This window comes from Aspergillus terreus, genomic scaffold, assembly GCF_000149615.1.
Source record: "Aspergillus terreus NIH2624 scaffold_13 genomic scaffold, whole genome shotgun sequence".
NCBI classification, from domain to species: domain Eukaryota; kingdom Fungi; phylum Ascomycota; class Eurotiomycetes; order Eurotiales; family Aspergillaceae; genus Aspergillus; species Aspergillus terreus.
In genome coordinates, this window is record NT_165936.1 from 629,034 (window position 1) to 641,268 (window position 12,235).

The 12,235-nt window shown below is 57.7% G+C and overlaps 4 protein-coding genes across 4 annotated transcripts; 2 read left to right on the forward strand and 2 right to left on the reverse strand.

Moving 5' to 3' along the window:
- Positions 1-314: 314 nt before the first annotated feature.
- On the forward strand, positions 315-1,624 carry ATEG_08716 (telomere repeat binding factor family protein; the record flags this gene model as incomplete). The annotated part of the gene is made up of 3 exons (XM_001217301.1): positions 315-775; positions 829-921; positions 1,093-1,624. 3 exons carry the CDS (start codon positions 315-317, stop codon positions 1,622-1,624), a joined length of 1,086 nt encoding a protein of 361 aa, XP_001217302.1.
- A 1,099-nt stretch (positions 1,625-2,723) lies between these two features.
- cps1 (Gly-Xaa carboxypeptidase) lies at positions 2,724-4,658 on the forward strand (the record flags this gene model as incomplete). The annotated part of the gene is made up of 3 exons (XM_001217302.1): positions 2,724-3,061; positions 3,118-4,439; positions 4,612-4,658. The coding sequence occupies 3 exons, from the start codon at positions 2,724-2,726 to the stop codon at positions 4,656-4,658; spliced, it is 1,707 nt and encodes a 568-aa protein (XP_001217303.1).
- Positions 4,659-4,787: 129 nt separating this feature from the next.
- On the reverse strand, positions 4,788-7,157 carry gta1 (glutaminase GtaA; the record flags this gene model as incomplete). The annotated part of the gene is made up of 7 exons (XM_001217303.1): positions 4,788-5,005; positions 5,052-5,195; positions 5,242-5,444; positions 5,490-6,076; positions 6,121-6,563; positions 6,613-6,905; positions 6,961-7,157. 7 exons carry the CDS (start codon positions 7,155-7,157, stop codon positions 4,788-4,790), a joined length of 2,085 nt encoding a protein of 694 aa, XP_001217304.1.
- Positions 7,158-8,918: 1,761 nt separating this feature from the next.
- Positions 8,919-11,608, reverse strand: anxc4 (annexin ANXC4; the record flags this gene model as incomplete). Its single annotated transcript, XM_001217304.1, has 2 exons — positions 8,919-9,230; positions 9,296-11,608. 2 exons carry the CDS (start codon positions 11,606-11,608, stop codon positions 8,919-8,921), a joined length of 2,625 nt encoding a protein of 874 aa, XP_001217305.1.
- Between the last annotated feature and the right edge of the window lie 627 nt (positions 11,609-12,235).

A 12,235-nucleotide genomic window follows, 5' to 3' on the forward strand; every position in this document is an offset into this window, starting at 1 on the left:
GCCGCACACCCCTTTTGTGCTCTAGTGGTCTGAACTTTTGCGGGGAGAAGCTGCTGATACTCCCGGACACCACCCAGCGCAGCTTCGAAAAATCCCCAAAGCCCGGCCCATGAGGACGCGCACCTACCTCCACGCTTGGGCCTCCACCCCCAGCGACGCGGGAACTCTGGGCCGCCGCCAAAGCCACGCCCGCAGCCGGAGCACCGGCGCCCCCGCGGCCTTCATCGACCCGCCAAAGCACCGCGCACCGCGTCTCCCCCATCAGCCAAGACGCCAGCGTCGAGCGACGCCGCGAGCCGCCAGCGACGGCACCCATGCGGAAGCGGCCACGAGACGACTCGGACGACTTCGAGCGGTACGAACGCGCCGTCGACGTGCGCCGGCGCCGCGCCGAAAAACCCGATCAATCGCGCCACAAGCGCCTGCGCCGCGACGAACCCGACACGGACTCGGACTCGCCGGCGCGCCAGCTGCGCAACGGCATGGCGACGGCCGGTCCCACGACACAGCCGAGTCCGCGGCGCTCGACGCCCAGGGTTGAGGTGCCCCCACCCAGCACGGCATCGTCAATCATCACCACAACGGACCGCAAGCGCTGGCTGCCGCAGGAGGATAACCGGCTCATCCGGATGATGCGGCTGTTCGGGGTGAAATGGGCGAAGATTGAGAAGGAGAATGAGATCCAGCCGCTGATGCCGGACGAGCTGAGCATCGAGGACCGCAACCAGGTGCAGTTGAAGGATCGGGCACGGAATCTGAAGATGAAGTTTTACCGGTATGCTGCTCTCTATACCCTCCATCTGATGTGTCGGAAGCTGATCTTCGCAGTGAGGGACAACCCCTTCCGCCAAATTTTGACAAGGTGACGATGGGGAAGAAGTACTACGACCAGCTGAGGAGACTTGGGATCAACGTTCCGGAGTAGGAGTATAGCGTAGCTGATTATGATACCCTGGTGTTATTTTATTAGTTCTGGTTTACTTCCTTTGCAATACACTAATACACTATTGCGCAAGTCCCGGCTGTACACCAAGTAATGAGCTCAATCGACCAGCGATTCAACCCAAGTACACCCATACTAATACAACAAAGCCACCACAACCGACAAGACACCTACAAACGCGCCCTCCGGCACGACCAAGCCCCCCGCCGCACCGGACGGGCTCGCCGATGGACTCGCCGTACCAGAGGTGGCACCCGCCGACCCTGTCGCCACAACCGCCGACGAAACAGTGGTAGTCATAGTAGAAGTCGGCGCCGCCGCGACAGAGGTCCCCATACTAGTAGCAGTAGCTTGCGTCTTGGCCGTGGATGGCTCCGGCTCCTCGGGCGCCGTCAGAATCGAATTCGGAATCGGCGCCGTCTTGTACCCGTCGATGGCGCCGGCACTCCCGGTAGGCAGCGGGACGCCGGTCTGCACGACGGTGGGGTTGACGCTGAGCGAGGCGAGGGGGTCCGGGTGCGCGCCGTCCGGGTGTGTATCCGGGGCAGTGACGATGACAGACTCGGCGGCGGGATCGATGCGGCGGCGCAGGCCGGGGGTGAGGATTGTCCAGGCAATTGGGCCGCCGCCTGTCGTGAGTCAGTTTCTCTGTGTGTTTGGATGGGGGCGAGGGGGGAGTAGGTACAGGTGTCTGTGGGATAGCCGGGACAGGGGGTGTGACACTCAGATAGAGGCCGTTTGGCTGTGTCCGGAGGAAGATCGGCGGGCGAGCCGCAGAAGCAGGTGGTGCCGTTGTGCAGGGCGGCGATGGAGTGGTTCGTCTTGGAGCAGTGGTGCTGGCAGAGGGAGCGCGTTTGGAAGGCGGAGTGCAGCGAGGGGACGAGCTGGCCGGGGGAGCTGTAGCAGGCGGTTGCGGCTGCGGAGGGCGCAAGGAGAGGGAGAAACAGAAGGAAAGACTTCATGGTGATGTACAAGTACAGAGTAGTATAAACGAGCGGAGGTGAGGTGATATCCTGACAGGACGCTATGGCTTGTAGAAAGAGAGACAACGGCAGAGATCACTCACACTCGACACTCGACCAGCACCAGCACCGGCACCCACCCCCTTGTTAAATAGGGACCATGCCCAACGGCGTCACCCCTTGGAATGCATCACATCGAAAACGAGTTGAAACGGCAGAGAACGCCGATCGGGGATGTTTCAGGCGGATTCGCTCGTTTGGGGAATGCCGATGATGTCAGTGATCGACTGGATCGCCGACTATTGATTTCTGAGACGAACCGAAGAATAATAGTACGGGGGGAGTAAGAAGCAGGAAGAAGAATAGTTCGGAGTAGTAAGGCATAAGAGAGTAAGTAGGATACATTAGTTGGTAGATGTAAGGACGGGTCTCGTGACCGGCTGGATGCATCAACTTTATCTTCATCGACTCCAACTGCTCCAACTCTCCCTCTTTCTTATCAGCCACCACAACCACCACAATCTCACCACAATCACCGCCACTTCCACTCTCAATGCAGTCAATGACAACACCATCTCAACGGTACGCCATGTCTCCTCCAAATATAATACACAGAATAAACAATTGACTAACAGACTCCTAGTACACACCTAAACACTCATGCATCATGGACGTACGGCGGCTCCAACCGCTATCAATGGCGTGCGTGCGGAGAACATCGGCCATGCCGATAGCCGCCCACATATAAACCCATCCACGTCCGCCCGAGTACACTAGCACCATAGTACTCTCCTCCACCACATCCATCCACTGCCAAAATGTACCTACCCACCCCAATGGCAGGACTCGGCTTCACCCTCGGGCTCCTCGCCCTCCTCCCCCAGTCCACAGCCTTCACCATCCCGCAGACCCCCCTCGGCTTCAACATCGCGGACATCTGCCCGCTGGCGCCCAAAGTCCCCGCCCCAAACGACGGGCTAGACAGCGCGCTCAAGTTCGTCAAAGACGCAAGCCTCCGCACGCAACAGGTTGACCGCCTCTCGCGCGCCGTGCAGGTGCCCACCACCGTCAACGACTACATGACCGACCCGTGGGACGAGGGCTTTGCGCCGTTTGTCGAGTTCCAGGCTCTGCTCCGGGACTTATTTCCGCTCACGTACGCCCCTCCCAAACATCTATGCACCTAAAAAGCATACCAATAAATGAGTATAGTCATGCAACCGCAAACCTCTCCCACATCAACCGCCTCGGCCTCGTCTTCACCCTCACCGGCACCTCCCCCGCCAAGCCGCTCCTCTTCACGGCCCACCAGGACGTCGTGCCCATCAACGATGCCGCCGACTGGACGCACCCGCCGTTCGCCGGCCACTTTGACGGCGAGTGGCTGTGGGGCCGCGGCGCCAGCGACTGCAAGAACGTGCTGATCGGCCTGCTGTCGGTCGTCGAGGATCTGCTGGCGCAGGGCTGGACGCCGACGCGCACCGTCGTGCTGGCCTTCGGCTTCGACGAGGAGTCGCACGGGTTCCTGGGCGCGGGCGCCATCGCGTCCTTCCTGGAGGAGGAATTCGGCGCGGACTCGTTCGAATTCGTGCTTGATGAGGGCGGCATGGGACTCGAGACTCTTACGGGCGAGGGACAGGATGACGGCGTGGTCTATGCCCTCCCCGGCGTCAGCGAAAAAGGCAGCATAGACATGACCCTCGACCTCAGCATCGCTGGCGGGCACAGCAGCGTGCCGCCCGCGCACACCGGCATCGGGATCATCGCCGAGATCATCTACACGCTCGAGCGGACGGAGCTCTTCACCCCGCTCCTGGACGACGCCCATCCGGCCCGCAAGAAGCTCGAGTGCCAGGTGGCGCATTCGCCGGGCGCCGTGGAGCCGTGGCTGGCGTCGGCGCTGGCGTCGGGCGACCACGTCGCGCTGGCGGAGCAGCTGGCGTCGTCGCGCGGCAACGCCGTGCGCTTCACGCTGCAGACGTCGCAGGCGGCGGACCTCATCCACGGCGGCGTCAAGTCGAACGCGCTGCCGGAGAAGGTGTCGGCGTTGATGAATTACCGCGTGGCGCTGCATCAGACGCCGGCTGAGGTGCAGGAGCGGGCCGTGCGGTTGATTACGCCGATTGCGGACAAGTATAATCTGACGCTGGTGGCGTTCCCGTCCGACGAGGAGAAGGCCATGTTCATACCGGGCGATAATGACGGCAACGCGGCGAATACTCTCGTGCTCTCGACGCTTAGTGACGCGCTTCTTCCGGCCCCGGTGAGCCCGACCGATCTCTCCAGCGAGACCTGGGCGCGGTTCGCCGGCGTGGCACGCTCGGTGTTCGAGTCGGTGCCCAGCTTGCAGGGCAAGACCGTTGTCGTCACGGGCGATATCATGACGGGTAATACCGACACGCGGTTCTATTGGAATCTGTCGCGGAATATCTATCGGTGGAGTCCGTCGCGTCAGGGCGGCGCGTTGAATGTCCATACCGTAGATGAGCGCTTGGCGATTGATGTGCATCTGGAAGCCATGATGCTGTACTATGGTGAGTCTCCTCCCCCGTACGTCGAGCGGTGCTAATAATCTAGATTTGATTCGCGCGTTCGATGGAGCCAATACCGAAATCGAGCATGATCTGTAAAGGCTACACCATATACCAAAGACATGATCACGACGACACAGTATATACGCAATGTACGAGACTACGAAGAGCATAGTGAACCATCATGTGCAAAACCATCATGTTCAAGTCTATCCATACTAAGTACAGGAAAAATATGTGCAGTCGGCCATCAAGGCGTCATAGACAGTTTAAAAATGTCCGTCGTAAGGATAACCGAGATGGTATGGATAACGTAAACCGAGTGACCAGCACCTCGACATATCAACCCATCTAATACTCCTCCAGAAGCAACTGTGCAAAGGAACCGCCCATGACCGGACGGGCAATGAAATGAGTTATGCCTGCAGGGTAATCTCCATTGGTGGTAGAATAGAGATCAGTCAGCGCGCCGCTAGTAGGGGTCTCGTTGATCCATTTGACGATGAGTTCAAGGAACATGTCGCGAGTGCTGGGGGACGAAATCGCTGCGACGAACAATTCCCAATCGGCTATAATCGTCAGTAGGTGGTCGCCGCTGCAGAGGAGTCAACATACCCTTGGTGTAGGTGCCTCTAGTGTCGAGTGGGACGCCATATTTCTCCTTCACGGTGGGATAGAACTTGTCCTGCATGTCGTACACCGACTGGGGAACCAGCCCCAGACCCAACTGACGGTCAGCATAGAGATTGTACAACAAGCCTATACCTGTCAGCATCCTGTCATCGAGATGGCGGTAGAAACATACTGTAAGTCGACGAGCTTGTATAGTTCAAAGTCATATGCGGTGGATTGGCTGTCTTGTCGATTGCCAGCTGCTGCCATTGGTCGATGTAGCTGTGAGCGACAGCAGTGTAGTTCTGCGCATCCACGTCTTGCTTAGCAATGGAGCTGATGGAAGACATCGCTTCAATGCCGATGATCCCTTTCAAGGCCAAGTTGGTTTGGTTGCTGTTCTGTCAGTCAAATCCTGTGGCATTTCAGAGGAGCACTCACGTCATCCTTCCAGCAAAGTCATCAGTCGACAACTGCTCGGCAGGGTACAGGGCGTATTGAATGAGATATGAGGCCCACTGGTTCAGGATCTGGTAATGCTGTTGGATGTATGCACCAGCATCATCTGCAACGTGGTGATAAGCGAGAGCCATGATGATCATGTTTCCACACTCTTCCAAAGGCATCTCCTCGTCCTTGCCATCCCCGTGCCCGGTAGCATTGGGAAAGTGGCTGCCAATATCGTGCATAGAATACTTGTTGGGATACAGTCCACCCTCCTGAATCTCAAAGTGCGGCTTCAGGAGAAACGTCAACAGCTGGGGGTTGGTGTACAGGAAGATGGGGTACGCGGGGAAGATCACGTCCACAGTATTCATGTTGCCATTGGAGGAGATCTCCTTCAGGAACAAGTACTCATTCCCCGAAGTACCACACAGCTGAACAGCGCCAAACGCCTGGCGAACGGTGAGAGACGTAATGGTCAGATAGTTCTGGCCAGCGGCTTTCAAAGAATCAGTAGCGATGCGTTGGTCGAGGTCCGTACAGATACTCTCAGATTCCTCATAGTCATGGTGGAAGAAGTCGAGCTATACAATTAGCCATGGCCCAGTCGCAAAGAGAGCAAACTTACCGCATCCAAAGCGGTGCTGAAGAAATCTTTCCAAAGAGGAGCCATAGAGGTTAAGCCATTCGCAGTGCCGTTGTACTGGACAGCCTGATCCTGGGCCAGACCAATGGTGAAAAGCGTACTAGCAGACTCAGACACGGAGCCAAGATTCTGTGCAAAGCCAAAGACCGGCCAGTTGTTCTGGATAGCGCGGAAGTTGAAATCTTTGGTATTGGGAAGCGCCCCGGTTTTGGCGAACGCCCCGCGGACATCGACATCGGCACCAGACTGGAAAGTGAGTCCATCGCGGTTATCCGTAGCCCAGTACCAATCACCCCATTCAGCCTGATCGGAATTTTCTGAAAAGAGCAGCGGAGTCTGACGCCAGACTTTGTGGTAAGCCACGCCGCCATTGGTGACACCATAGTCCCATTGGGCAATAGCATTTCGATTACCAGAGGCCCATTCTGCACTCCGTTAGATATGCATACCGGGGCATGCCAAAAGACAACTTACCAGCCGAAATGTCCGAGTAGATCTGAACGTCATGAGGTTTGCCATCAAGAGACGAGACGTCGACATGCACGTAGGAAAACACCAGGGATTGTCTGCGCAAGTCGTCCGGAGTGACAGGCGAGAGGAATGTCACATTCATCTGGATGGCATTGTTGACCTCCATGGTGAAGATGCTCTTGGTAGAGGTGTATTCAAAGGCAGTCTGGTTCACAGTCGCAGAACCCGGGATACCCATCCAGGTATAAACATTACCATCAACACGGACCATACCGGCCCAGCCTGTGATCTGAGAACTGCAAACATCAGAAACATCCCAATTGCAGACGACGAACGATAATGGATACTCACGCCCAGAAAGTCGGCCATTCACCAGCGAGATAACCACCATTGCCGCCATCGCTACCAGCACGCAACCAGGTACTCAGATAAGGGGATTTGACAGCGAGAGGGATCGCGGGAGGTCTAGCGGGGATAAAGCTAGAGACGGCCCCCGATCCAGAGACCAGGAAGGCAACTAAGAAGGCCAACAACTGAAAGACCAACATGACGAAGACCGAAGCTTGTTGAAACACGATTCAGCCCAGACAGAAGCACCTTTAAAAGAGGCACCAAGCGGATTACCGTTTCCGGAAGGACTTTCACGGAGACAGCGAGCGATTGAAGATGACCGAGCGTGTCGAGTGTCGATCAAAGAATTCTGCAATGCGACTGGAATGTTAGGACTGCTTAAATACTTTGGCAGGCCACGCACCGAAGACAGGGATCGGAATGTGCAGGGCTCCAGACCTATAAGAGAGGTCAGCCAAGCGGTATGGGGATGGAGAAGAAAACGGAGAGAACACGGCAGGAATGCACGCATGATAGGGACTTTTTAGGAATGCGTCGTCGTCTGACGCGCCACAGATGAACCCACAGACGGAGTTCGGAGCCGGACTGCCTGCAATAGGCCCGACCAGACTCAATCTGGGGAGAGGAGGGAGGAAGAAGGACTGGAGAGTGATCAGACGTACCCGTGCAAGGGCACCAAGGCCACTTGCTTGACCAGAGGGAGTTGGAGCCAAGCACCAAGCGATCAAGCCAAGGGAGCACTAGGGCTTGTCGATGATCCACCTGAGCATAGGGCACGAGGCGTCAGCCACTGTTTGGAAGCATATGACTTGGTGGCTCACCTGTGGGGGAAGAAAGATATCGAAGGATCAATAAGGATAAGGATGATGGAAGCGTAAGTACACAACAGTGGGAGACGTCTAGAAAGAATGGTATGGACAAAGAGAGCAGAGATGAACGGGTGAAACGAGGTGAGGAAGAGAGGAAGAGAAGCAGACGAGGGCTCAGAAGGCGCTCTTTTATAGACAGCAGCAGCACCAGCCAGTGAATACCCCGAACAGGAAGGCATGGTGAAGATAACTGCAGACACAGATGTAGAAGGGAGACTCCGTATAGAACAGCCTTCACTCATTCATCTCTCTCTCCTCCAGATGAGACTGTAGTATCCACAGAGAATGGAATTTCCCACCAAGAGCCAGCATTTCAACCAAGTCACTGGTGTGACCGATCTCTGTGATGCCATCATGTGAGCCCATGTCGACGGCTAGTTCCTAAGCAACGGGGTAGTGAAAAAGACAGGTCTGGACAGCTGCAGTGTGACCCTCACTCACTTTCACCGTCATCGTCTTCACCAGGACAAACAGTAATGGGGAAGGGTCGACCGGTGCAGGGCAAAATCCGCAAGGGTCGTGATGGGAGTGACTTTGATGCCACCAAGTGAGGAAGCAACAAGAGTAAGTTTCCGAGCCTACCCCACAGCCGAGGCATAGAACCATAGACAGACAGTTGGAGAAGATCTGGTGATCATCCTAAACCCCGGTTGCACTGCAGCTGATTCTTCCACGCAGGTACCGACTTCCTCCGTCATATTGCTTTTGCCCTCGGTTGCGAGTCGACAAGTCTCGATCTCAGCGGGGACGGAGTCGGGCGCGAATGGATCTCGAGACATCCACGTCAGTCGCGCAGAGACATACAGATCGTGCATCCCGCACAGACGCAGCGGAGGACCGAGAGTTCAATAGTGTCGGACAGAGGGACAGGGGGACAGTCGGGTATAAACCCATGCAGTCTGATCCTTGCATGTTGGGAGACAAGATGTCTTCTAGAAGTTGATTGACATACATCATACATACATACATTGCACTTCTACCGCTATTAGATACAACAACCAGTAGCCTCCACCGTCCAACAGAATCCCTCCCAGTCGTAACTCATGAGCAGAAACGAAACCGAAAGAAAGAAAGAAAGAAAGAACAATATTAAGCCTTCCCGGCAAGCGTCTTGGAGCTCTGCGCCAACTCAATACAAAACTCTCCCCATTCGCTTCCGCCAGGAATCGGGAGAATCTCCTCGGCAATCGCCTCCTCTAGCCGCTGCTTGTACCGTCGTCGGAACTCGACCTTCACCTGTTCCAGATGACGCGGTTCCCAGTGGAATCGCACGAGCCGGGAAATCAGCAGCTCTGATCGTTCCTTGCCGCTCTTGGACTCGCGGAGCGCCTGGTGGAGAAGCAGCGCGTCGCGCATTGGCCGGTTGATCACGCCGTTCAGAATGTGCGCCAGTGTTTCACCCTACATCATGTTAGCCTCACCATTCCACGGTATAAAACCAACCATCCTCCCAGAGTAAGACATACCACTAGGTTCTGCGACTTGGCGATCATGGCCCGCGCAAAGTTTTGCTGGTAGATTTTCTCATACGTGCGGAGCACCTCCCGCAGATGCGCATCGCTGCGACGCACGATGATGCAAATCATGGCAGTCTCGCCTCCGTGCCGGGACACCAACGCGCGATGCAGCTCAACCACATCCCGTTGCACGAGCTCCTCGTTGATCGGATCGCGCTCGCTGGGCCGGGTCTCCTCCAGCGCCAGCAGCACGGCGGTGCGGAACTTGTCCGCCTTGAGCTCGGCCTTCATGCACTTCTCCAGACTGTCCATGTACCGCGAGTCGCGGAAGCACGCCTTGATCTCGCGGATCTCCTCGCTGGTGCGGCCGAAGAGCGACTCGATCAGCAGCTCCCGCCGGGACGTGCTCGACTGGTAGTAGCAGTTGGCCCAAAAGGCCTCGGACTCCCAGCGGCCCAGCGCGGTAGCGTAGCACACCTTGCCAAAGGGGTTGTTGCCCAACTTCACGCGGATATGCTTGGCCAGGTTGATGCCCTTCCCGCGCAGCTTCACGTGATTCTTGTACTCCTTGCGGAGGTCCAGGATCTCGTCGCTGGTCAGGTGGGGCAGCACGCGGATGAGCGCTTTGTTGTCGACGCTGCGGCTGTGCGACAGCGCTTCCTGCATGGCCGTCGCATCGGGCGTCGGATCGTAGAAGGACACCCGTTTTCGCGCGCTGCCAGGCGCGATCACCATCAGGGACTCTGGCCCGGGGACCTGCGACAGTGATGACGAGGAGCTGTGTCGCTCGTGTCGCACCCGACTCGAGTCCCGCTTGCTTCGGTCGCTCTTTTTCTCCTTGCGATCCTTGTCGTCCTTTGTCTTCTTCCGTCGATGTTTCCTGTGCGCCTCATCGGAGCTGGCGTCCAGGGGCTCCAGGTCCGACAGATCCTCGTCCAGCCTCGAAGGACCGACGATAGGAGAAGGCATCGGTGAGATGCTCTGGTACGTGCCCTTATAGGGCTCCAGCATAGGACTGACCGGGCGGAAGCTTGGGTCCGGCGCTTCGACCGAGAGATTGTTGGCCGACGACACCGACATGCTGTGCGGCCGCCCCGACCGGCCTCCGGGAGTGATTTCAACATACTGCGGGCCGGGGTCATGCGAACGAGTCGAAGCTGGCTTGGCGGAGAACTGCGGAGCGGCCGAATATTTGATATTGGGATACTGTGCCTGGGGCTCAGAGGCCGTCCTCGAGTGCACGGGCGTCGCAGAGTAGGAAGGCTTCGTCGAGGGCTTCGACGCATACTTCACTTTCGGGTCGACTTGCGCATACTGGAACGCAGGGGGGTTGGCATAGGCAATATGCCCCGAGGCGTCGCTCGACACCGTCCGCTGGTGGGCGGATGCCAGGGTCACGGGTGGAACGTAGGCGCCGCTTGTCGGTACATACTGTCTTCCATCCCAGACAGCATACGCACCAGGTTGCCCGTCTGCCGTCACATACTGCGACCCAGGGTACACTGGCGCTCCAGAGACGGGCATCGCCTCGGGATGGGTCGAAGGAAACGCACCCGGCATGGCCGATTGACCCTCTGCCTGGGAGGACGGAGGCACGAAGCCCGGTCGCTCACACTCCGGAATGGGCGCCCAGGCTGACGAGTGTGCCGCCGACGTGGGCGGACCGGTATAGTTGGGCTGGTGCAGATACTGCGAAGGGGTGGCATACTTGGGCCCCTCTGGACGGGCATTGCTGGGATGACTCCCAGGGGCGCCATTGTAAGCGCCCGACATGACCGGGTTCGAGCTGTCGATGCGCGAGGACGAGGAGCGCGGCGAGGCTTTGTACCCGTAGTACCCGCGCTCTAGGTCGCTGGGTACATCCCCGTACGCCAGCGCCTCATCCTCGGACGCCGACAAGGAGTCGTCGGATGGAATATCGTATCGCGCGGGACGGAGGTTGGGCGTGCGGAGGTCAGCCGACCGGCGTTCACGAGGATCTCGGGTCGATTTTCTCGCCCCAGAGTCGGACAGGTAGTAGCGATCGTCCTGGGGCTCGACGGTGCGCAGGTAGCGGCCGTCCCGCCGGGGCTCGTGGTCCGAATCGGAGGCAGACAGGTTGTCGTCGCGATAGGTGCGACGTGAACTGGCGCCTCTGCTTCTGGACCGCGAGCGACCATACTTGTCCGCGTGTTCGGCAACCAGGTACGACCGTGTTGCTTGTCGGGTGGCCTCGACGGCGGGGGAGGCCTGGGGGTCGCGAGATCTGGAACGCTCGCGGATACGCCCGCTCGGAGACTTGGAACGACCACGCGACCGTGGGTCGCCGACCTGGAGTGACATGGAAGGGATGAGCCAAATGCGACGTTAGTCGAGGGGTCGATGTCGCAAGGAATGGAGGATTGAGAATGGAGACTAAGAGCTTCTCGATTAGCACACAGCTTTCATGCACTGGGAAGAATAAAATGAGGATGACGAAGGGAAGGAGGAGGAAAGGAAATAGTCATCCGCACACAAGGGGAGAGAGGGGAGGAGAGTACCGCGGCGTCGCACGAGTTGGGAGGTTTGTTTTTCAGCTCGTTCGGGTGATGAGCGGCAGGATGATCAGTCGTTCGGCGACTTCATGTGCCTTCGAGGTACCTGGCCGACTATGGGTAAAAGTATGTGGTCCCTTGTACCTGCTGGTACCGTCAAGTACCCTCCATGCAGCTGTAAAATCAATCAGAGGGAGACCGCCAATTGAGCCGCATCAGCAGGCACACAGGCTCAGTTGCAGCCCGTCCAGCTCCCCCTCCTCGTATCGCCGCCCCTCTCCACAGGGCTCCATTGGATCTGCTGGCAGAACGAACAGGGGCCGCTGGTCCACTTCGTTCAGCCTTGGTGGGAATTCCCCGGCTGTCACTGGCCGTCAGCACGCGCCAGCCACCTCTGCAGCACTACGGAGTACGCTAAGCCTTCTGTTAAGTCCGA